Genomic DNA, 25,343 nt, shown 5'->3' with positions numbered 1-25,343 from the left:
ACCTTAGTCCGTGAAATGAATGGATGCCGCACACAGCATCCATTTATCTAATCCCTGCTCTGCTGCTGTTTGCATAGTACAGCAGAGCAGGGATTAGATGAATGCCCAACCTTTGGACTGACCGCAGGGCACTGCGATAGGGAGGTATGGGCTCCCCCATTGGTGTAAATGGGTTTTGGGTCAGATGACCTGGGTTTACCCATTTACACTGCCTCTGAACCTGGGTCTCATCTGTGTTCAACCTGGAACTTTTCCCAGGTTGAATTGCCGGTTAACAGGACCCGGGTTAGTTATTTATTGTTTTACACCAAACATTAACCTGGGTTATTGCTTTTTTGTAAAAGGGGGTGTAAGATTCATCAGACCAGTTATGTCTTTCAATCTAAAACACCAGGGGCGAAATGTAATAGGGTGCGATTTTTTTAGAATAAAAAAAAATCGCACCTTTTAAAAATCGCATTTTTTGCAGCGAATTCGCATATGTAATGAGATGCGAATTTGCGGCAAAGAAATGTGATTTGCCGCGATTTTGGGCGATTTTTAGTCATGAAAATGTGCGCATTTTCAGTCATAAAAATGTGCGCATTTTCATAAATGCGATTTTGTGCTAAAAAAAAAAAGTTTAAAAAAAAAAAGGCGTGGGGTCCCCCCTCCTAAGCATAACCAGCCCCGGGCTCATTGATCCGGACCTGGTTCCAAAAATACGGGGGACAAAAAATCTGGGGGTCCCCCGTATTTTGAAACCAGCACCGGGCTCCAACAGCCCGCGGTGTCATGCCACAGCCGGGGGACACTTTTTATACAAGGTCCCCCGGCCAAAACATGAGCACCGTGGCTGGTCAGCCTTGGACGGGGTACCTGGAGGAGTGGGGACCGCCCCAATAAAGGGGTTCCCCCCCCCCCCCCCAGGCTTCACCCGTCCAGGGCTGAAGCCCGGGGCTGTCACCGGCGTCCGTGGCCAGTGGACGCCGGCCTGATAGGGTTAAATCGATCATACGTTACATTGCTTTATACCGGAGAACTACAAGTGCCAGCAGACCTCCCCCGCATGCTGGGACTTGGAGAACCACAAGTCCCAGCATGCGGGGCATTAATGGGCCCGCTGGGACTTGTAGTCCACCTGTAAAAAGAATGTTTATAAAAAACACACACACAGAGAAGTAAAAGTTTATTACACACACACCTCACTTTTACACCAGCGTTACTTACCATTCCTAGATCCAGCGCTGGTCTGGCTGCTTCACAGCCGGCTCCCCCCCCCCCGCACTGACAGGCAGCGGGGAGAACCGGCTTTCTCCGTTGCCTCTAACAGCTTCTGTAGCGCTGTCCCAGTGCTACAGAGGCTGAGAGCGCGATTGGCTGAGCTATGCGTCTCCATGGAGACGCATAGCTCAGCCAATCAGGACTGAGCTATGCGTCTCCATGGAGACGTATCGGCCAATCGCGCTCTCAGACTCTGTAGCACTGGGACAGCGCTACAGAAGCTGTTAGAGGCAACGGAGAAAGCCGGTTCTCCCCGCTGCCTGTCAGTGCGGGGGGAGCCGGCTGTGAAGCAGCCAGACCAGCGCTGGATCCAGGAATGGTAAGTAACGCTGGTGTAAAAGTGAGGTGTGTGTGTAATAAACTTTTACTTCTCTGTGTGTGTGTTTTTTATAAACATTCTTTTTACAGGTGGACTACAAGTCCCAGCGGGCCCATTAATGCCCCGCATGCTGGGACTTGTGGTTCTCCAAGTCCCAGCATGCGGGGGAGGTCTGCTGGCACTTGTAGTTCTCCGGTATAAAGCAATGTAACGTATGATCGATTTAACCCTATCAGGCCGGCGTCCACTGGCCACGGACGCCAGTGACAGCCCCGGGCTTCAGCCCTGGACGGGTGAAGCCTGGGGGGGGGACCCCTTTATTGGGGGGGGGTCCCCACTCCTCCAGGTACCCCGTCCAAGGCTGACCAGCCACGGTGCTCATGTTTTGGCCGGGGGACCTTGTATAAAAAGTGTCCCCCGGCTGTGGCATGACACCGCGGGCTGTTGGAGCCCAGTGCTGGTTTCAAAATACGGGGGACCCCCAGATTTTTTGTCCCCCGTATTTTTGGAACCAGGACCGGTCCAAGAGTCCGGGGCTGGTTTCAGAAATACGGGGGACCCCTATGCTTTTTGTCCCCCCGTATTTTTGGAACCAGGTCCGGCTCAATGAGCCCGGGGCTGGTTATGCTTAGGAGGGGGGACCCCACGCCGTTTTTTTTTTTTAATAAAAACACTTTTACACATTTTTATTAACAGGACCATGCACAGATCTCAATGATCTGTGCATGGTTCTGTCAAAGTCGCCTGTCAGAACCTGGTCTATTTTTTTTTTGCGATTTTTGGTAACATTTACCAAAAATCGCACCCTATTACATTTGCGAGTTGTATACTTTATAATGGGAAAACATCTGGATGCGATTTGAAATGTGTCTAAAAATCGCACTTCTAATGCAGCCCACACACGCACCAATTCCAGCGTGCATTGTGGGCTTAACTAGCACACACAGCATCGCATCGTATGCCTTGTGCATACGATGTGCATGCGATGCGATGCTGTGCTAGAAAAAGCTAGTACAAAAAGTATGTGCAGCACATACTTTTTGTACTGTACGATGAGGTGCCGCGGGAGCGCGCACCTCATCGTACAGCATCGCACCGCCGGCATCGGCGCGTGTGTGGGCTGCATAAAAGTGCGATTTTCGGAAAATGTGCGATTTCGGCCGTTTTTGACCAAAAATCGCACATGTCTAAAAAATCGCACCCTATTACATTTCGCCCCAGTTTTTGTAAGCTTTTGCCCATCCACATACAGTTTAAAATTACATATGGAGATTACTGCTATTGTAACAATATTATTTCAGTTATTACATTCAGCTTGAACCAGTCAGGCCATTCTCCTCTGCATCAGAAGATGGCTATGGCACATCTTCTGACGAGGGAAAACCGTTTTCCCTCGTCATTCGGGTTGCAGGTTATGCTTCGGGTTGCAGGTTATGCTTATTTTAAAATAAGGAAAAAGGCTGACCGTAAAATGCAGTCATCAAATCTGTTCTGTTGACTTGTGATAAGCAATTCTTTGTTGAGACATCCTGTAGTTGTCTTTGGGTCAGTAATTCCGAAATGGCAAGGGATGTCTATCATTATTAACATTTATTAACATTCTGGCTTTAACAATGGATTGGAGGAACCTTCCCGTTTTGCTTCTTTGAGGGAGATTTAAAGACCCCATTGAATTTGCCTTGACATCTCAACTGCATTATCTGTGAACTTTTATATGAATTTAATAGCCTCTTTTAAAACAATCTCTCTGTTTTGTCAGTATAAGCAGAAGGAAAGGGATATGGATCTTTGGTTCTACACTTGAGTGTTATGCAGCTACATTTCAGAATTCCTTGACCAGATGAATACAATAAGTTGTACTTCTCTGGCACTTTCATGAGACCTCAGTGGTGTGTAACTTTCGTGCCGGGCAGATGGGAAGCGTGGGGTGAAGCCAGTGTTGAATACCCATACCCATCGTTCAGAAGGTGAGTGAGGTGTTTTGGTGGTGGTTAAACCCTTAGGGAGAAATCTATAGGGATTTCCTGAATGGTAACGCATTAATTACGGTAATATTTGGAGTCCAATATAAATCTTTGGAGGCCCAGTAATAGCTGAAACAAATGGTGGAATTACATGTACAGTAAGCCAGTGAGGGGTAGATTTATTAAGCTCGTAACACATCGTAAAATGTGTGTGTCTCAATTTGTTAGGCAACGAATAATTGTAAATTGGTGTACGTTTAGAAAAACGTAGGAGTGATTTAAAAAATATATATATTTTACTTTCATTATTAGTCATCTGTTTGGTGCCAAATGGATCAGAATAGACCCATCCAGAGACTTTATGAATACGAATGTGATAAAAGGTTTGAAAGTTGGTAGAAAACAAAAAAAGGAATATGCCCACACTTACTGCCATGCATATTATTGTACATGGTACCAGCTGCATGGCAGTATTGCAACCATCGTCAAGGAACCCCAATCCTCTGCAAAAACCTACACTAGCTGAGTATATGCCCAACACCATTACCTTGAAGATAAACACACTCCTAGAACTAGGCCTTTATTGGCACCAATAACAAACGTATTTCTGTTTTGAAAGTCTGTGACACATGGTTTTGAACAGATTGCAGTCAGTCATGTTAAGACAGAAGAAAAATGTCTGTTATCCATCACCTGAAAATCTCTTATGTTATATGGGTTAGAAATGTTGATATTTTGTTTATAGCCATAATTTACAGCCTTCAGTGGTTTGGTGTGCCCACATACACTGAATCAATCACATTGGAAAATCATGCCAATAAAAATCTAGTGATAACATAGTTCTGATTCTGGGCCAATGTTTACTTCACCTGGCATAGGTATTCTTGCTGTATACAGTAGGGCTGCTGCAGCATCAACAGCACTACAAATTGTTCCACGGTACTAGTCATTGTAACCAATTTACTTACTGCTAAGTGTGGACTCACTGCTCATAGACAACTGTGTCCTCATCATTCATGTTCACTATTATGAAAACTTGAGTGCATCTCAAGTTTTTAATACTGAAAAACAAGGGTTTCAGTAAAGTCTTGTTGTCCATCCTTTGTGGTAAATTCACAACAATGTATGAAGGTACAGGAATCTCTACCTCTGTGGCAGTGTGTCTGAAATGCTCCATATGGCACAAAAGGATAGGTGTATTAAGACACATCTGCACTGGAAATGGCCACCTAAAATTGTAATTTACCAGTGGATACAGGTATCTTGTTCCATAAGAAAAAAAAAAAATCTCTATCTATCTATAGATATATATACACACACACAGGTTGAGTATCCTGTATCCGTACATCCCTTATCCGAATTATTCCAAAAACCGTGGTTTTTGGAATCATTCAAAAAAAATTATTTTTTTTTAACCCCCCCCCCCTAACCCTCTTTTCATACTTACCAAGTCCCCGGGCGTCCACAGCAGGCCTCCGGCATCTTCTCCAGGGTCTCCAGCGGTCCCAGGAATGCATTGCGCGAGTGTGCGCGTGCACCGGTGACGTCACCGGTGCGCGCGCACACTCGCGCAATGCATTCCTGGGACCACTGGAGACCCAGAGAAGATGCCGGAGGCCTGCTGTGGACGCCTGGGGACTGCGTGGACGCAGAGGGACCACCGGACACCATCAGGGGACAGGTAAGTATGCCTAAAAAAAAATATTCCAAAAACCGAAAAATTCCCCTATCCGGAATGCTCGTAGTCCCGAGCATTTCGGATAGGGGATACTCAACCTGTATATATGTGTGTGTGTGTGTGTGTGTGTGTGTGTGTGTGTGTGTGTGTGTGTGTGTGTGTATGTATGTATGTATGTATGTATGTATGTATGTATGTATATGTATATATATGTATATATATATATCCCTATAGATTGTAAGCTTGCAGCAGGGCCCTCCTACCTCCATGTCTGTCTGTTGTTACCCAGTTTGTTTTATCACTGTTTACTATTGTAAAGCGCAACGGAATCTGCTGCGCTATATAAGAAACTGCAAATAAATAAATAAATATATGTATGTATATATATGTATGTATGTATATATATATATATATATATATATATATATATATATATATATATATATATATATATATATATGTGAAGAAACCGGCACTCCAGCAATAAAATGAGATATCTGACCGGGGTGCTGCAGGTAGAGGAAATGCAAGGGGGATGGCGTAGCAGCACTCCACGGATTTGAATAAGAAGACTCCAGACACTGGTAACAGTCAACGTTTCGGAATTTACTTCCGTTCTCAAGACAAACCAAATGCATACTAAACAATGAACAACATAAATACCGTGCACTGTGTGAAGATCATCCAATCCCACCGCCAGCTTCCAGGGTGTCAGCTCCCGTCTCCCAGCCATTTCCGGGTCCGTCAGGCCTGCGTGCTGATGTCATCAGCCTGCGTCGTGCTCATTCCCTGGTTGCCTGGGAAACGCCTCACGCCAGCCCGTGTTGTTAGTCACACAGAGCCGGCATCCACGACATCCACGATCAGAATATCTATGTCTCCAAAGCGCCGCTATGGGACCTCCACCGGGCTGTGTGTAGCGCTCGCTGGCGTCAAGGAAAGAGTGCACTGAACAAAGTGCACTTCATAAGCACACTGGTCACGGAGCACACGTAGATGGCATCCGGTTGCTAGGCAACCCGCTAGAAGCTGTCTGGAACGGAAAGGAGACAAAACAGTAAATAAGTGAAAAAATGAAAAAAATAAACATAAGTGCATAAAACCAACAGTTAACAGTATCAGTGTAGAGAGCTGACATAACGTTACAGATCAGGAGGCCAGAATCAGGGGAATTAGAGAAAAATATTAAATGGCATGTGTTCATTCAGTCCCTTGGGACTTAAGGTTTGAAGCCGAAAGATCCAATAAGTTTCTAATTTGAGCAATTTAAGAGCCCTATCACCGCCCCTAATGTCCAGTGGCACGTGATCAATGATCACATATTTCAGATTGGCCAGAGAGTGTTTGGCAGCCACAAAATGCCGAGCTACCGGCTGATCATTTTCTTTGTTATTGAGTGCAGCCTTTATGGCGGATCGGTTAGCCGCTATCCGTTCCCTGAAGGTTCGGATTGTTTTCCCCACGTAGCATAGACCACAGGGACATGTGATCATATATACTACGTGGGTACTTAAGCAAGTGACAGCATGCTTAATGGGTATCTGATGTCCCAGGTGAGGGTGGGAAAAAGATTTGGTGGTTCGCATCCCACTGCAAGTGGTGCATCCCACACATCTTGTACACCCCCCGGGTTTGCGTTGTGTGTTTGGTGGTAATCAAAGGGAAATGTCCGACCTCACGATCCAGTCGCGAAGATTACGGCCGCGTTTGTAGCATGCCATGGGGGTCTTGTTCTTCAGTACTCGAAGATCCTTGTCAGTCTGTATGACCGGCCATAGAAGCTTGGTGTTTTGAGAGATAACATCATCGGTGTGGTTATATTCTCGCACCCATCCGAACCTATCATCGAGGTTTTTCTTGGGCCCTGATTTCTGAAGCAATTGGCTCCGGGAGAGATTATTGACTTTATTTCTAGCATGTGTAAGCGTCTGAGCAGAATATCCTCTATCTGAGAATCTTTTGACCATGCGGTCAAGATTGGAGGAGAGTTGGTCGTCTCTGCTGGTAATTCTTTTCACCCGGATTAATTGAGAAAAGGGTAAGCCTTTTTTGAGTGCGGGTGGATGGTGGCTCTGGGCACTCAATAGGGTGTTTCGATCGGTGGGTTTGGAGAAGGGGGATGTCTCTAATTTCCCATTGAGTATAGAAATTTCAACATCCAGGTAGTGGATGGTCGTCTGACTCAACTCGTAAGTAAATTTAATTGGACAGTCCCTCAGATTGATTTCTTTCACCATATCTTCAAACGCATTCCGGGTACCTGTCCAAAACAGCAGGACATCATCGATGTACCTCAAATAAAAAATTATTGAGGCGGCATAACTGGACTGCAGGAACAGGTCTTGTTCCACGAAGTGCATAAAGACATTAGCGAACGAGGGTGCCACGGGAGATCCCATGGCACACCCCGTCCGCTGCTGGAAGAACTCTCTATCAAAAATGAAGAAGTTACGGGTGAGCGTCAGCTCCAGTAACTGGTTAAAAAATGGGACGGGAGGGCCAGTGTAAAGAGGGTCAGACTCCAGCAATTTTGCAATGGACAGCAGCCCCTCACCATGCGGGATGCTGGTGTAGAGGCTACTGATATCCAAGGAGCAAAGCCACATGTCAGGTACTGGATCCCCGAACCTTTCAATTTTGTTCAACAGGTCCGTCGTATCTTGAAGATAGGAAGGTAGTCGCTGTACACATGGCTGCAGGAAGTGGTCTAAGAAGGAGGAGATGGGACTGTATAAGGACTCCCGGGCCGAAATGATGGGTCGGCCGGGAGGACTCTGGGCATTTTTGTGAACTTTCGGCAAACAATAGAGGACTGGTGTCCTTGGAAAATCTGTGGTAAGATATTCACGAGTGGTGTTGGGTATCCAGCCCTGATTGACAGCATTGGTGAGAATCTGATCCAACTCTTTCTTGTAGCCGATCGTTGGGTCTGCTACCAATCGTTCATAAGTGTCCGGTTTGGATAGTTGTGAGAAGACCTCCTGTTTGTAGGCCGTCACATCCCAAAGGACGATCCCCCCACCCTTATCGGCGGGGAGAATCATGATGTCCTCATAAGACTTCAAATTTTTCAAGGCCTTCCATTCTTCCTGGGAAAGATTAGAGTGTGAAGGAATTTTAGGGACGTTCATCACCACCTGTGAATCAAGAACCTTGATAAAGCTCTGTATTGCGATATTATTGGAAGGTGGGTCGAACCGTGACTTCTTCTTAAAGATATCATATGGGGTTGGGACAAGTTCAAGTCTGTCCCCTGATTGATGCCCGAAAAAGTCTTTCAATTTTAAGTTTCTGTGAAGGTGGTTCAAGTCTATCCTCCATTTGAAATCGTCCCACTTGTTGGTAGGGACGAATGATAGACCGCGATTGAGCACTCGCGTTTCCATATCGGTCAGAGTTCTGTTGGTTAAATTAAAGATTAGGTTCTCTTGGTGCGTCCCTTGGTTTTGGATCCTTCGCCCTTGTCCTCCCCTGCGTTGGGGCCGTTGTCTTTTTTGATGCCTGCTCTGGTGCGGACCCCTGCACCAGGGCGCTTGGCGTTTTTTGAAGCCTGGTTGGACTCGGCCTGTGATGTTGTCGACTCACTACTAGTGTCAGTCTCAGGACCGCCTCTGTTAGCTTGGCGACGTTGTCGTGTCGATCTGCGGGAGTTCCTGGTAGAACCAGTGGTCCAAATATAGACCCGTTGTTCCAGATAATCCCGGTTCACCTTCTCGAACTTACTTTTCTTAAAGGCGACTAGTTCCTATATATATAGTTTGCAATTGTGAGTTTAAATATTTGGCAGCCTCACCACTCGGTTCCCTGAGGGGTAGGGAACAGACAAAACCCAATATTTCTACCCAATAGTGGTATGGTGCCTGATTTTAGAATATTAATGTCCAAATACAGTTTAAAAGGTCCACATCCAATGAAGCGACAAGATGATATCTTCCGATATTTGTTTATTAGTCTTCACAGGATTATCGACAATAAAAACCGCATGTAGAGAATATATATATATAGAAGGTAGGGGGTCCGGCAGAGAAAAGAAAAAAGAGGGCACTCACCAATCGTTGAATAAAACGTGAAAAAAGATTTATTGTTGCTCAGATAACAGGGCTAAGCTTTAGCCCTGTTATCTGAGCAACAATAAATCTTTTTTTCATGTTTTATTCAACGATTGGTGAGTGCCCTCTTTTTTCTATTATATATCTCTATCTCTATCTCTCTCTCTCTCTCGATATAGATATAGATATAGATATAGATATAGATATATATAGATATATATGATATATTTTTTACTAAATGTTGAGGTTCCTCCCATGCCTGGGGGGAGAATCTCAGTACTCACTACTATCTGAAGGCTACCTAGAGAATTTCACATAGACCATTATATTTTAGAATAGACCGAGGGATAGACAGATAGACATTCGGAAAATATATTTAGATCATGGAGTATAGTGCTAAATTGTCATGCAGTTTACATCTGGTGATAATCAACCTCCCAGCATCCATTAATTCTAGTCCTATAATTTGATGCTGACACCATGGAAGTTGGTTAAATGATGATTTGGATGGACGGCTCTTCTGCTACTTACTGTTTGGCAATCTGCATGAATTAATAAATGGTGGCTATATTGTAAAAAAAGAAACTGTAAATTGTTATCTCCAAGGTATATGTTATTACTGAAATACTGTTTTCTCCACTCATCCAATGGAGAAATAGGGGTCTATTTACAAAGCCTTCGTTGTAAACAAAGTTGACAGATATAGGAGCAGGTGTATTAAGCCTTGGAAAGTGATAATGCACCATCCAGTCCTCTCCTAATGTCAAGTTATAGGCTGGGTTTGAAAATGTCTTGGTTTGACTGGTTTGTGTGTTCTCACCTTCCACTTTATCACTTAACCATACTTAACACAAGGTACCAACCAACCCACCAACCCCTAACTGCTATTTTATCTGTGCCTGTAAAATGGCAAATAGGAGCTGATTGGCTGATGCTTTGGTGATCTATTCATGAAACAGCGTGGAGAAGTGAGCTAGTGGAGAAGAAGTCCATGGCAACCAATCAGCTTTAAAGTAACCTTTATCAAGTGCAGTCTATAAAATTATAGTTGCCATGGACAACTTCTCCACCAGCTGACTTCTCGTCTCTCCTCACTGCTTCATAAATATCCAGCCAAGGCTTAGGAAATAGACCCCATATGCTTTATACACTGGGTATAGGAAGTGAGCTGAGCCGGGCATTAAATATTTGATTTCTTCCCCCTACTCCCTAAAAGGGGGGGTGGGGGGGGGGGCAGCAGCATCAGATCACCCCACATGCCCTTCACATAAACCTTGGGTAGTCACACATACAATTTAAAAAATAAATATGTTTTTAAATCATAGTACACCACTAAATCACGAGTACAGTATAGGGTGGTGGGGGGCGGGCAGCATTTGGGCCAGTGCTGGGTTCATGTGGCAGCTTGGACAGTGGCGGTTGTCATAGGAATGTGGGGATGAAGTGTAGATATCAGCTGGGTCAGTACTGGGGGGAAAGGAGAGAGTTGGGCACAGGCAGTGCTAGGGTTAGGGATAGTTTGCTGCTGGTACACAACTGGGGCAGAGCAAGTGCAGGGGGTAGTGAGTGGATAAAAGTAGATATCAGCTGATGGACAATTTTGGATCAAGAAGGGGGTTAGTGTCAGGCATTGCTAGGGTTAGGGAGTGGATGAGGGTAGTTAGCAGCTGGGACAGCACTAGGGGGAGCAAGAAGGGGGTTAGGAGCAGCCATGATGGGGGTTTGGAGGGGATAAAGGTAGATATAAGCTGAGGCACCATGAGGGTTAGGGGCAGGCAGTACTGGGGGTAGGGAGGGGAAAAGTGCAGTTAACAGCTGGGACAGTGTGACATTCCAGAAATTCATAAATATTGTAATAAATATGTCAAATTATTTATTGAAGATCCCTCACATAGGGAACATATAGGGATTCAATCCCCTCACAGAGGGAGAGTTTAGTATTATATCAGAAACCCCTCATGGAGGGGAGGCGGGTTAATCACAAACTATCTTGATGGTTAAACTTCCCTAAAGGGAGATGGGAGGCTGATAAGTGACAGTTAATCTGAAGGTGGCTCAAAGGCAAAGTGAGAGCCCCACAGGCCCAGGATGAGAGGGGCGTAAACAGCAGAGCTGCTTGTGACAAATGGAGCAGTTGCTGAGGAGAGAGATGCAGAGCAGAGGTGCACTCTGTGATGAGTGCTGCAGAGGCAGTAAATGTGGCAAGAATTACCATAAGGCGAATCCCGGTGATGCAGCACAGGTGCCCGGTGTCCAATGTGTTCCTTCCCATCAGGAAGCAGCGCAGTGAATCCCATAGAGATGCATCAGATTTCAGCTGTCTCAGAGGCCCGGCCTAGCTGAAGGATGCCAGAGGTGGGTGTCGACGCAGAGCCCCTCTATTCCATAAAAAGGGCAGATATTTCACACCAGAGCCTCGACCAGGGTTATTGCCGCTCCACTCTGGGCCGGGGCTTGGTGTAAAAGGGGTAAAAAAAAATAACCCCAGTTCAGGGTCGGACACGGGGCTTCCCTGGAGTCAGGGGCGATGTAAATGGGTAACCTGGGTCATCTGACCCGGCACCCATTTCCACCAATAGGTTCAGTCCGGAGGTTGGGCAGGGGCCGCATACAGCCTCCACTGCAGTCTGTGGTACTATGTAGACAGCAGCTGTGAATGGATGCCTGTGTTCTGCATCCATTCACCTCCATGGACGGAGGCTGGGGGGTAGCCCAGAAGGTTTTCTGGGTGCTGAGCTTGCCCCCAGGTCGGCATCGTCTGGTCCCGGCTGGCGGGTTTCCCAGCGCTTGGAGATGATTCTTCTCCAAGCACCGGCTCAGGGCCCAACTTCACCGGCATCGCCCTCCCGGCATAATGCCTGGAGATACCAGAGTAAAAGGGAACAACTGCTGGGTTGCATCCGGGTCGAAAAACCCAGGTGCGGTCTGGCAGTTCTGGTATCTGAGTCAAGCCCTGGATATCCATGAAAGCCAATAGTGGTGGACCTAAAAGTATTCCCCAGCGCTTGAGATCAGACTTTGGATAGGGAGGCAGACTTTGCATATTCATTATAGGCTCCCTCAGGACATTCACTGCTAATTAAACTAGGAGATCTAATATAGCAGCAGAAAAGAAAATTACAAAGGAACTATAAACAGAGTTGTCAGCGCAAGAAACATTAAATGTTAAACTTCATATTATAACTAAGTACCTATACAAGATACGTGTATGTGCATAGAATAGCAGTTCCCCTTAATGGTGTGTACACACTTGTACAATGTGCATGAGATTTTGACTATATAGTCAAAATCTCATCTGGATCACATGCAGATTGTATGGGTTTTAACCCTTGCGATCCCGATGCGTGCTCCCGTATCGCAGCCAGAAAGTCTTTGCTGCATAGACTATATAGTGCAGATCTGCACTATATAGTCTAAATTGTATGCTGATAGTCTAAATTGTATACAGTGTACACACTTGTACAATCATGACTATATTACAATTTAGACTATCTGCATACAATATATACAATTTCGACTATCTGCATACAATTTAGACTACATAGTGCAGATCTGCACTATATAGACTATGCAGCAAAGACTTTCTGGCTGCGATACGGGAGCGCACATCGGGATTGCAAGGGTTAAAACCTGTGCGATCTGCATGAGATCCAGATGAGATTTTGACTATATAGTCAAAATCTCATGCACATTGTACAAGTGTGTACACACCATTAATTGTAATAGTCTAAATTGTACAAGTGTGTACACACCATTAGAGCTAAATTGCGCAATGTAGAGAAAATGACTTGAACTTTAATATTATAGTAAAATATTTTAGTTATTCATTTGAATAATTTATGAGTTGTTTTTGGCAAGATTAAATGCTTTGTATGGTAAATTAATGACCTATTTGAAGCTGGACGACAAGATACAGTACTTGTCTATACTACAGCAGTGAAATAAAACCTTGTTTGCTATTGTCAGAGTTGTGCAAAACCTACTGTTAAAAATGTAACATTAATGTATTGTCAAACTGGATTGTTTTAATATAAAAAACATTGTTAACCTTTAACTTAACCCTTTGTAAAATACTTACCTGATTGAGAGAAAAGGGTGAATCCACTCTAAAGGGGTGTACACACGGTGAGATTTTGGCAGTAGATTTTGACTAGATAGTCAAAATCTCCTAGAAGGTTAGCCAAAATTTCCCTATTTTTCTCCTGCTTAGTCAATATTGTCTATCATAGATTGTTTAGCTTATGCTGCCCATACACTTGTGAGATATTGCATGCAATCATTCGATTTCGACCACATCGCCGATAAATCGAATGATTGTATGCACAAAATGTGTACCATTCGACACAATGCGCGGGCACGCCGGTCGAATGTCGGGTCTCAATATTATTGGACATAATATTTATTGAAATTGCAGGAGCAATGGCATGTAATCCGCTGGTGGGGGGGTGGAGGGAACGCTTCTTCAGCGGCATGGGGAGAGAGGGTCGGAGGGACCGCTGGCGGCATGGGAGATGGTGGGCAGAGGGCAGCGTTGTAGCTGTAGCGCTAGCGGCACCGGAGGTCAGTCAGCATAGGCAGCAGAAGTGTTTAAAACACTGGGCAGCCCTCTGATTGGCTGAGCTATCTCAGCCAACCAGAGGGCTGCCCAGTGTTTAAACAATTCTGCCGCCACCGCTGACTGACTCTCGCCGCCCGCTAGCGCTACTTCTTGCGCTACATAACGCCGCCCTCTTCCAGCACCCGATGTGCCATCTCAAGATGGCATATGGCATCGGGTGCTGCAAAGGGGGCACTTTAGCACCACAAGATGCGATCAAGTTTGATGGACATCGCACTGCATGTCTCCTCGAGTCCGATCGCACAAGTGTATGGGCAGCAATAGATTGACTGTGCAGGCAAGGCAATTTTGACTAGATCATAGACTATTATTACTTAGACAAAATCACTTAAGGTCCATACACACTAGGTGACTATGCCCAGCGTGTATGGACAGTGATGCTTACGATCATCGCTGGGGGGAAAAGCCGCTCGGTGCATTCACACTGAGCGGCTTTCCCCCTGCCCGGCGCCAACGCAGAACTATGCAAAGCCGTCCTTAAAGCCGCTCATCTGTTGGTAATACCAGCAGGTGAACGGCTTTCCTGGCGATGTTGCGTGCAGTAGCGCTCATCGGTGAGGCATACACACTGGGCGGCTTTGAGCTGAAAGCTGCTCAAACCTGCTGTTTTTAGCAACTTTCAGCTCAAAGATGCCCAGTGTGTATGGGCCTTTAGTCAAAATCTCCAGTGCATCTAGTCAAAATCTAAAAATTGCTTAGTCAAAATTGTCCATTAGCCAAAATCTCCCTGTGTGTACACCCTTTAAAACTGTTTGAGAGCTTGCTTGCAAAGAAAAACATGAGCTAATACTTAATATAGTATCACAACAGGACTGGGGGGGCAAGTAGGGTTTAACGCCAGCCAGTGCTGGGGGAAGGGAGGGGAATAAAAAAGTAGATATCAGCTGTACAGCACTGGGAGTGGTTAAGGGCATCATCCAGCCATGATTTTGTGCCATCATCATAGTGGGGTGACTGTGACACTACTTACAGGTGGACATACTTGGCAGCTTTAGGGAATTATTTTCCTGGACTGCATTTGTGTGATTGATATGCCATGGCCTTCTTTGTTACTGTATTTGATTCTTATTTTGGGGAATTTGTTATTTCACTTAAGACAATGTTTTCCACCACCATGTTTCATGTAAAAGGATCGTGGTATTTCTCTCCTGCACATTCTCAGACAAATGCCCGATTTGCTGGATCCGTGCTTTCAGGCTACATTGGACCATGAATTTGTGTTTGGGCACAGGAACTGGGACCACTGGGCTATATTAATAAAAGCTAATTTAAGTACATGAATGATGCTACTTGCTGGAGGGTCGACTTCTGAAATTGGTCAACATGGCTAAGGTTGACTGTCAAAAGGTCGACATGAGTTTTTCACATTTTGTCCCGAATAGTCGACGTGGGCACTGTCAAAGTGTACTGCGTCCCCTCGCTGTACTCGCCATGCTTTTGGCACAGTCCCCTCAGCACAGTATTCTGTTCTTCCTCCACGCCCTAGTGGATGGTAGGGTATGAAATACCACTAAAGCACTTCTCTCAGCCCAAATGCTGGAGTGCCCCATGTGTATGATGCTTAAGAGGTTTTTTATAGGCTATTAAGTTTTGTGTTTATGTTAAACATAAGCCTGAGTTTTGATTGAGCAGAGATCAGTGCTGCTTCCTGTTAAGCTTGCTTATATCCAGGCATTAAGGGCCCAGATTCTAATTGACTCGGAAGCTCGCAGCTTACCGTGTCCTTATAACGCCCATGAAATGCTGGGCGTTCCCATGGGCGGCACCCATCCCCGCTGCTGCGCTGCAGCCTGCACTGCTCCGTGCGAGCGGCTTGGTGACCATGTAAGTCATCGTTGCTGTTTGCACAGGGACCCTGCACACGTGCATAAACCATTATGCGTGTGCACAGTAAAAAAACATTGATCACTCGTGCGATCGCGCAGGGGACCGAAGCAATTAGAATGACCCCCAAGGTTCATACTGCATAGGTCTAAAAATGTGTGTGACAAATTTAATTGTGACTATCCTTAAACAAAGTGCAAATGTACGTTGCTAAACGATTCTTTGCAGAGCCATTTCAGTTTGCTACTTGATCCCCATTCATTTTGTCTGTTTGTCCGGCTGTCTATCTATCGATCTTATGCATACATATACACACACTTTCCAACAACCGTTCCCGCGAGATTTCCAGCATACAAAGAGAAGTGCTGCTCTCTGGAAGCCTGGCAGCCGTTCCAGAGCACATTGCAGCAGAAGGCAGAATCTGTCTGACGATGTGACTGTGCCAGGAGAAGATTAATGTTTAGACCTGCAAGCGATGGATGTGGTGTTTTGAAGGACAGAGATGCTTTCTCTGTCTGTCTGCACAGTGCTTCTTTTCTCAAGAGGCATCCAGGATGAAGCTGAATTAGCTATGCTAAAGTTTGTACATTGGATTTTGTGCCACAGAGATCATTACATCAGGAAAGAATGTGTCGCATACTGGGCTTAACGGCACCAGAATTGCATTTGGAGAATAAATACCACATAATGTAGCATGTGCAGTATAGCAAATGAAATGCACCAGTTATTTAATCATACTTTCCATTTGATACAGTCTTGTACAGTGTATTTAGCAATAGGATAGCAATAGGATATTATTAGTATATGAGGACAAAGAACACAAGCAACCACTGTCCTACACTAACAAAGTCAACTTTTGTATGTACAGTAGAATAGTTGGTACATATTTCTTTGTTGCTTATAAGACTAGCTTCACTGATCTTTTTAAAAATTTGTTCTGCAATTTGCCTCACTGGCTGATTTTGGACAGAACATAACCTATGCAGAAAGGCTGTTAAGGGTTCTGAACCAAATTCAAACAATTTCAACTTTAAATAGGGATTTTCCCCAAGTTTCTTGGTGTCCAGCTATAGCAGCACTTAAAGCGACATAGAAACTAAAACCTAGCAGGAGCTGAAATGTATAGAGGAGGATAGCTGCCTAAGAAAATGGCTGCCTGGCATCTCCGTGTAGAGACCTTTGGCAGAGCTGCCTCTAGAAGAGGGCCTTCAAATGGTTGGTGGAGGAGAGAACCGGAGAAGAGTCCCCCACCTGGCCTATTGGCATCAGGAGCCACGTATAAATAAAATAAAGAACAATAAAATGTTACAGCAACTGACAAAAAAAAAAATGCTTAGCTCCTATGAGCATGAAAAGAACTTGACTATACATAGCAAGGGGTGGTGTATAAAAGGGGAAGAGTCTGTTCTGTCAAACTTTAACTATTTAGTGCCTATACTCCTCCATCTCCACCCATACCCAGTCTTCTTCATTGTCACCCATGGATGAAAAAGAAAAGGCTATGCAGCTTGGATATCTGTGCTATGTGTTCTGTTTTGGAATGTTGCTCAAGAAGTCTCTCCATTGGATGCACTGAAAGTCCCTATTGTCTTTGCTCCATATTCGTGCGATCACAATTATCTTTATAAATCCTTAAAGTTGCACATATTCTGGAGCGCTTCATAAAAATTGTTTAGTCATTCACATCTGTTGCTATGTTTCCTATCACATTTACATATACTTACTGGGTGTTTTCATTTTTTTTGTCGTTTCAGTATTTTCCCATTATTTTTTAAAATTTTCTTACAAAACCGGAACACTCTTTGTTATCACTCGCAAACAAGGGTAGAACACAAAACTACCACAGATTGGACCATAGTGGGAATAGAACCTGAATCTCTAAGGCCATGAGTAGTAACATTAACCACTATGCCATGTTCTGAAAAAGGGGGGAGTGAAGTTCTTTTGCAGTGATGTATCTCTAAGGTTAAGTACCAGGAGCTATTCTGTGGATTTCATTGCACCAGGCACTTAACCTGGGAGATACACCATGCCTGTGGCTTAGTTGCAGTAAACAGCATATTCCTAGTTAAGTGCCATGCGCCATTTTTTTATTGAATGTCCTAAAACAGAGACTACATCCTAATTGGCTTATTGCTGAAAAATCTGCAATGTACATGACAGAGGTGTAACTCTGGGAGGCAATGGAGTTATCTGCCGCCGGGCTCCTGCTCTCAAGGGGGCACCTCTCCTCCCCGGCAAATTTAAATTGGTTAATTGAAAGCCTACAATATTGGTTCTGTGGCTGATTTCCCCTCCTAGTAGGACCATAGACATCACACTCTGGTTTAAACCTAACATTCATACATACACACATGTATACATATATTTATATAAGGTGCTGTGTGTGTGTGTGTGTGTGTGTGTGTGGGGGCACCAATATTTATCTTGCCTCCGGGCAAATAAGGCGAACTTACGGCACTGGTACATGAAATACTAAAATGCAATGATGCTGAAAGAATGATTTTACATATTTAATGCTTGGAAGTAGCTACATCAATACAAAAAAAAAAAAGGATAGATGTATACTGTGACAGGTGGTGGCAAGACCCTCAGTAAAAGAGTTCCTATGGTCCCTAAAGCTGCCTTGTTTACTGCAACAAATATACCATTGTTGGTACTTGAGCTGCAATTACATTTATGCTGCACAAAGCTATTGCGAGTGATATCCTCTTTCTTTTTAACATTTTCCATCCTCCTGACCCATGGCCAAACTGCTGGGTCACCGTGATCTTACAGCATGCCAGGAACCTTTGCATTCTGGTGGAATTAATGCAATAAGATTACAGTATCAATGCCTATTTCCCTATAGATTGTAAGTTTGAGAGCAGGGCCCTCATACCTTTGACTGTCTGTAAATACCCTGTTTGTTATATCACTGTCTCCTTTTGTAAAGTGCAACGGAATATGCTGCGCTACATAAGAAACTGTTAATAAATAAAATAAATATCCTACATATAGTGGTGATGGTAGATTGCACTAAATTAAAGCAAATGTTTTATACAAACATCTTTTTGTTTCCTAGGTGCAAAACCTTTTATTTATGATAATGAAAATACAAAAGCAAGAGCAACAGGTTGGTATAAATCTTTACTGAATTAATATAACATATATTTTAAGTAAACATGTCAGTGTACCTAATTTCTGCTCCCTGGTGGGTTTCCCTACTTAACCTAAAAAATATAGAATTTAAAACAAGAGTATCTACAGTGCTAATTGTTTTCTTCTTTTTTTTTTGGGGGGGGGGGGGGGATTTGATTAGTGATTACACACATTTATATGTAATGATCTATGTGGGGGACATATAGATTGAAAGGTGCGCGCGTGCCAAATGAGATTTCCTAATTTATTTATTTATTAACCGTTCTTTCTAGAACACACACATTTTCTGCAGCGCTTTATAAAGAATATTGAACATTCCCATCAGTCCCTGCCCCAATGGAGCTTACAATCTATATTCCCTACCACATGTACACACACACACGCATTCACTCCTGGATTAATTTCTGTTGGGAGTGAATTAACCTACCGGTATATTCTTTGACTGCTGGGGTCAACAAGGATGGAGTACCCGGAGTAAACCCACGCAAGTACGGGGAGAATATACAAACCCCGCACAGTTAGGGCACTGATGGGAATCAAACCCATGACCTCAGTGCTGTGAGGCAGTAATGCTAACCATTACACCATCCGTGCTGCCATGACTTCCCATTTGTAAATAGGCATGGTGGTGAAAAGCTCAAAACTTTTTTTTTAAAGTGCTGTGGCACTTGAGTGGGCCTTGTCCTCTGCTGTCTAACGGCATATCCAAAGTATGAGCCCCACCCATCCTCTGCAGGGAAGGTGAGTGCCTGGGTTTCTGCTACAGTTTATGTGTTTTTTATAGAAAATTACCCCATCACATTTTTCTTTTTCCTTTTTTTAACAGCAACACCTCAATATATCCTTAATTTATATTTTTGCTTATTTTTCTACAACATCATTCCAAATTACATGACTCCCAAGTCTGAAATAGATTTTTTTTATTTTAAATTGTGATTTGATCCTTAATTTCTATTAGCAACATAAGTGAGAGGTTTAAAATAGTAGATCTCCTTACAGTGTAAATGGTAACATGATCAAACTTTGTATCGTCATATATAATTGTCATGTGTAATAGGTGATACAAAAAGCTACAAAAATATGCAAAGATAATGTTCACATTGTTCAGAAATAGTCAAATAATTTAAGTAGATTTACAGTCTGTATTCTGTTCCTTAGGAGTAGATTTATTAAGCTCGATGAAGTGATAAAGTGTCTGGTTTTTATCACCGGCCAATCTGCTCCTACCTATCATTTTTCAAACCAATTGACAGGAAGAAAAGAAAGACTCTTTTTCTTGGGGCACTCTTTTATGAAGATTATGTTTTGTAATCAGTAGATCATGGTGTAGTAAAGTTAGGTTTAGTGAGAATCTGAGCTGGGGTACATTAGAACACACTTGGTTAGAGCCTCTCCATTAGGGCCATTCCTAGGTTTGAATCCAAAATAATGGTTAAATACTAGTAGCACAAAATTGTGGGGGAGAGTATTCCCTGAGTATATGAAAAGTGTAAAATATAACTTTTAATAATTCATTTAAAATAGGTACTAGACAGACGTTTTAGACATTGACACACATACAGACAAACAACAGTAACATATATACACTTATGCTATAGGGTACACTGTATAATCTATAAGTGATCTCAAAGTTTATAGTAAGTGTAATTTGTCCCCAACAAGACCAAGACAGAGCTAATACTTTGTTTCAAATTCAGTTATCACTCAGCTTGTAAACAAGATAGTGTACAATGTATCAGACTGCTCACTGCAGTCAGTTTTGACACTCCTTAGGGTACTGCAATCTTGTCATAAAGTTTGAAATTATACGGGAAACAGTAAGCAGTGCACTGTATCGCTAATTATCTTTATGCAGATTGGTACCAGTGTATTGTTATACCCTTTTCACACCGCACGTGTTAAACGGTATATTGCCGTTATTTTCCCATTTCAAAACTTTAATGGCTGCAGTGGGAAAGCGCCAGAGTTGATTTAACGGTTAAAGCTAACCAGTATTTCAAAACGTTTAAAAAGAGTCCTACACGTTTCAGAGCCATTTTTATTGCAGTGAGAATGGCTCTGAAACGGTATTTAGTAAAAACAACAGATTACAGACCTGTGATAGGCTGTCTCCTGCATTCTGCCTTGAAACGTGTTCATGGGATTAAACTGGTTGACTGATGTGAATGGTACTTAAATGGTATTTAAAACGGTTATCTACTGCAATGTGAAGGCTCAGACCCTTTTTAAATACCGTTTAAAAATACCGGTTTTTGAAACGTTTTGGCGGTGTGAAAGCGGTATTAGAGTAACCAGCGAAAATATATAGGGTTATGAAGATGACGTACGTGACATGCGGTACGTGTCTAAAGCAGGCGTTAGACCTATGCCAATTCTATATCTCAGCAGTTTAAATTTCTTTCAGCATTATTGGCAGTTCCTGTAAATCTCTGAATTTCAGTGCAAAATATTGTTACCTAGTGTTGACACTACGACTCTGTTGATACATGTATTTTGCACTGATATTCAGAGATTTACAGGAACTGTCAATAATGCTGAAAGAAATTTAAACTGCTGAGATATATGATTGGCCTATGTCTAACGCCTGCTTTAGACACGTACCGCATGTCATGTACGTCATCTCCATAACCCTAAATATTTTCACTGGTTACTATAAAAATACACCGGTACCAATCTGCAGGGCCGGTGTAATTCACAGTACCCTAGGCAAAAATTCAACTTAATGCCCCCCTCCCCTATACTGCCACCAATACCCATGTTCCAACCCCTTAAGGCATACTTGACAAACATTCTGAAATGGCAGGGAGGCTCCCAAAAAATTGGGTGGTCCTCCCTTGCCCACCTTGGTAAGGTGTGCAAGTCCCCTGCTTTCCCTGGAGGCTCCTTTTGCCACCCACAATAGAGTACAAGGAGGAGGGGGCAGCAAAGTAGGGAAGTATGCCTCAAGGGAAAATATGGAGATGAAGTTCCACAGCAGCCACCTGCATTAAGTACAACAAGGATCTTCATAGACATCCTTAGATTTTGATAGGCAGACCTGGTGGTGCCCCCCCAGAGCCTGGCGCCCTAGGCAGGTGCCTAAAGCTGCCTAATGGTAGAGCCGGCCCTGCCAATCTGCATAAAGTTAATTAGCGATACAGTGCACTGCTTACTGTTTCCTGTATACTTTCAAACTTTATGATAAGATTGCAGTACCCTAAGAAGTGTCAAAACTGACTGCAGTGAGCAGTCTGATACATTGTACACTAACTATCTTGTTTAGATACAAAGTTTCTTTCCCCACACGCTGAGTAATAACTGAATTTGAAACAAAGTATTAGCTCTGTCTTTGTCTTTTTGGGGACGAATTACACTTACTATAAACTTTGATATCACTTATAGTGTACCCTATAGCATAAGTGTATATATGTTATTGTTGTATGTATGTATGTGTGTCAATGTCTTCAACGTCTGTCTAGTACCTATTTTAAATGAATTATTAAGTTATATTTTACACTTTTCATATACTCAGGGAATACTCTCCCCCACAATTTTGTGCTACTAGTATTTAACCATTATTTTGGATTCAAACCTAGGAGTGGCCCTAACGGAGAGGCTCTAACCAAGTGTGTTCTAATGTACCCCACCTCAGATTCTCATTACACCTAACTTTACTACACCATGATCTACTGATTACAAAATGTAATCTTCATAAAAGAGTGCCCCAAGAAAAGAGTATTTTCTTCCTGTCAATTACTTAATTTACTCTCAAGGGTGCACCTCCACTTCTTCATTTTTTAGAGAGACTCTTTTTTTCTCTTGTGATAGACTCACTGTGGATTTACTATATACTGCTTTTTGAACATTACTACTTCTACTTAAACCTGTGCACTGGTCCACCTCCCCATCCCCTTTTCCTTCCAAACTAATTTTTCAAACCAAGCATGTAACTTCACAGTTAGGAGCTGATTGGCCGGTGATAAAAACCATACTCTTTATCACTTCACCGAGCTTAGTAAATCTACCCCTTAGTTTCTTACGTTAATCCATATTTAGTGTTCAGTTTCACTATTAGATTTGAATAAAATGCATTATCTTTTAGAAACAAAACTCTGAATGTCAAAAATGATTTTGGGAATCTGTAGAAATGATTGCAGCAAACAAATATTTAACCCACGATATTCATTATTTGTATTTCATGTTACAAAAAAAAACCACTACAATTAATGTGTGCCTTTTGTCACCTAAAATGAGTTGGCAGGAAAACTTTGTTCTACATCACAGGAAGTCAAAGGGACAAATATAAACTTTGACATTTGCATAAATTGTGGAAATTGCTTTTCTATTTCTTGATGATGCTATGTTTTTAGGTGTGTGGATTTAAATTTAACCATATCTAATGGGAATTCAATTAAGGGTGACATTTTCTGAGTAAATGCGGCTATATGCCACATTTAAGGTACCAAATGGATTTGCTTAGTTTTGCCTGCAGCTTCGTATGGTTGCCTGCAAGACTTTGCAACTTTAAGCGATGAGAGTTCCGATGCCAACGTTTATATAAACTCATCACCTCACATGCAGGGGTGAGGTAATTCAATTTACTCATGCAGTCTTGCAAACGTTTCTTGTATGAGCACTTAGCATATTTGTCTACAATACCATCTATAGTCATGAACCAGTAAATTATACTCGGCTACTTTCCTACTGGCAAATAAAACACCAAAATGCCTCAAGGCTAAAATACATGCTTTGTCTATGTAAACCATGGTCAGGGAAAGATGACAATGATAACTTCATAATTACATTTCTTACATTTGTAAATTACACCATAGAATGTCAAAATAATCCAAAATATGCAAATTGAGCTATGCCTGTATCCCCTTTACTGAATCTGAAACAGGGGCGTAGCACCAATTTTTGCACCCCCCGCCGGATAATATCGGCGCCCCCCTCCATCCATAAATATAGCGCTGTTCTTACCCTGCCTCCCCCGCCGCGTCTATATTCAGTCGGAAGTTGGGACTGCATCTCCCGGCGCCTGGCTCCTTGAGTAAATTGTCCATTACAAAATGGCCGCCTCCTTACAGCAGACCGTTTGTAAGGATGCTAGAGGAGGCCGCCGCTGCCTCCTGTAGCATCTTAAAAAAACGGTCTGCTCTAAGGAGGTGGCCATTTTGTTATGTACATTTGACTCTAAGGAGCCAGGCGCCGGGATGCATATTAGTAGATATGCAGTCCCAACTCCTGGCGATACAGACACGGCGGGGGAGGCAGGGGCACAGTAAGTAGATGGTCGGAGGGCAGTGGCTGGTGCCAGCACCCGGCGCCCCCGCTCCCCCAACCAAGCAGCAGCGGGGGCTGCCTTACGATAGCTACGCCCCTGATCTGAAATACTGTTCCGAGCTGTTCTTAAAAAAAGAAAAAGCATTTGCATAAACTTTGTGTCTTATTATTAAAATACTTGAGGCTTCACATGACCAAGTTCTGAGTTTGTAAATATACAAATGTTCTCTGGAGAAATGTGTCGGTATGTTTTCACTTTCTGCTGCCACAATAATGATAATTATTCTTTAAGGTAACCAGACAATATGACTAAGTACCAGTTTGAAATTAAATTGTTTTAATTTGTGCAATAAGAAACTTCCATTTGTATTGATGCTCATTGTATTTAAAGGTAGTTTCAATTTTTTAAATCCTTTTAATGTGTTCATTTTCTCTTCACTCTAAGCTCCCTAACCGGAAAGCACTTACCTACTCATCAATGTCCACTGCCTCAATATCCTGTGAACGCCAAGTACTTGCCCCGTTTTCTGAATCTAGTCTTGAAGATTTCCACCCTGTTACACTTCTTGACACCTCTTCTCGTCTCCTGCCTGAGAATGAACTGTTCCCTGGGCAGGAATCTTGTGAACTGGGTTCAGTGACCAATCTTAATGGAATGGAGGACAGTGGAGGGGGCGGGACGGGTGTAAAGAAAAAAAGGAAAAAAAAGGAGCAGGGTGAGGAAAAGGAGACTAAACCAAAGAAAAAGAAGGAGCCCAAGAAGATAAAAGAAACTAAGAAAGTGAAGGAGCCCAAAGAGGCCAAGGAACCCAAGCAACCGAAGAACCCCAAGGAGCCGAAGAAGCCAAGGAAGCCGAGGGAGCCAAAACCTCCTAAAGAGAAGAAGGCTAATTCAGACCCAGTTGCTAAAACCAAATCTAAGAAGGCAAGGTGAGCTCTAATGCAAGTTTAGTTGCCTGTGTTAGAGGAGGCATAGCATGCTAGTATTTGTAATCCCACAGTTGATGACGGATCACGCATTTACTTATTGTAGTGTAGTCAGAATTGCTGTTGAATAGTCTCTTTGCTCAATGAATGTAAACCTATTTATTTAGGCTTTCAGAGACATTCTTTTGTAGTATTTTTTTTATATCAAGTATTTTTATTGTTTTTGTTAAGACCTATAAATCTTATATCCAGAACAACAAAAAAAAAAAAACATGCTCCATACAGTCCGCAACCCCCA

The 25,343-nt window shown here is 43.1% G+C and overlaps 1 protein-coding gene across 4 annotated transcripts in view; it reads left to right on the top strand.

Moving 5' to 3' along the window:
* The window catches only part of CHD6 (chromodomain helicase DNA binding protein 6), a 130,925-nt gene that overhangs the window by 9,494 nt on the left and 96,088 nt on the right, over positions 1-25,343 (top strand). For 3 of the 4 annotated variants that reach the window (XM_083147650.1, XM_083147654.1, XM_083147652.1), the window contains exons 2-3: positions 18,780-18,830; positions 24,564-25,048. In XM_083147650.1, the coding sequence (XP_083003776.1) occupies positions 18,798-18,830; positions 24,564-25,048 (518 nt within the window). In that variant the 5' untranslated portion in view covers positions 18,780-18,797. Of the gene's footprint in view, positions 1-3,341; positions 3,550-18,779; positions 18,831-24,563; positions 25,049-25,343 lie in introns of all 4 variants that reach the window. The other variant, XM_083147651.1, reaches the window with a different exon arrangement.

Source organism: Crinia signifera, chromosome 6 (genome assembly GCF_055691185.1).
Source record: "Crinia signifera chromosome 6, ASM5569118v1, whole genome shotgun sequence".
In the NCBI taxonomy this organism is placed as follows: Eukaryota; Metazoa; Chordata; class Amphibia; order Anura; family Myobatrachidae; genus Crinia; species Crinia signifera.
Note: the sequence above shows the minus strand (reverse complement) of the source record. Positions and strands in the feature narration are given on the sequence as shown.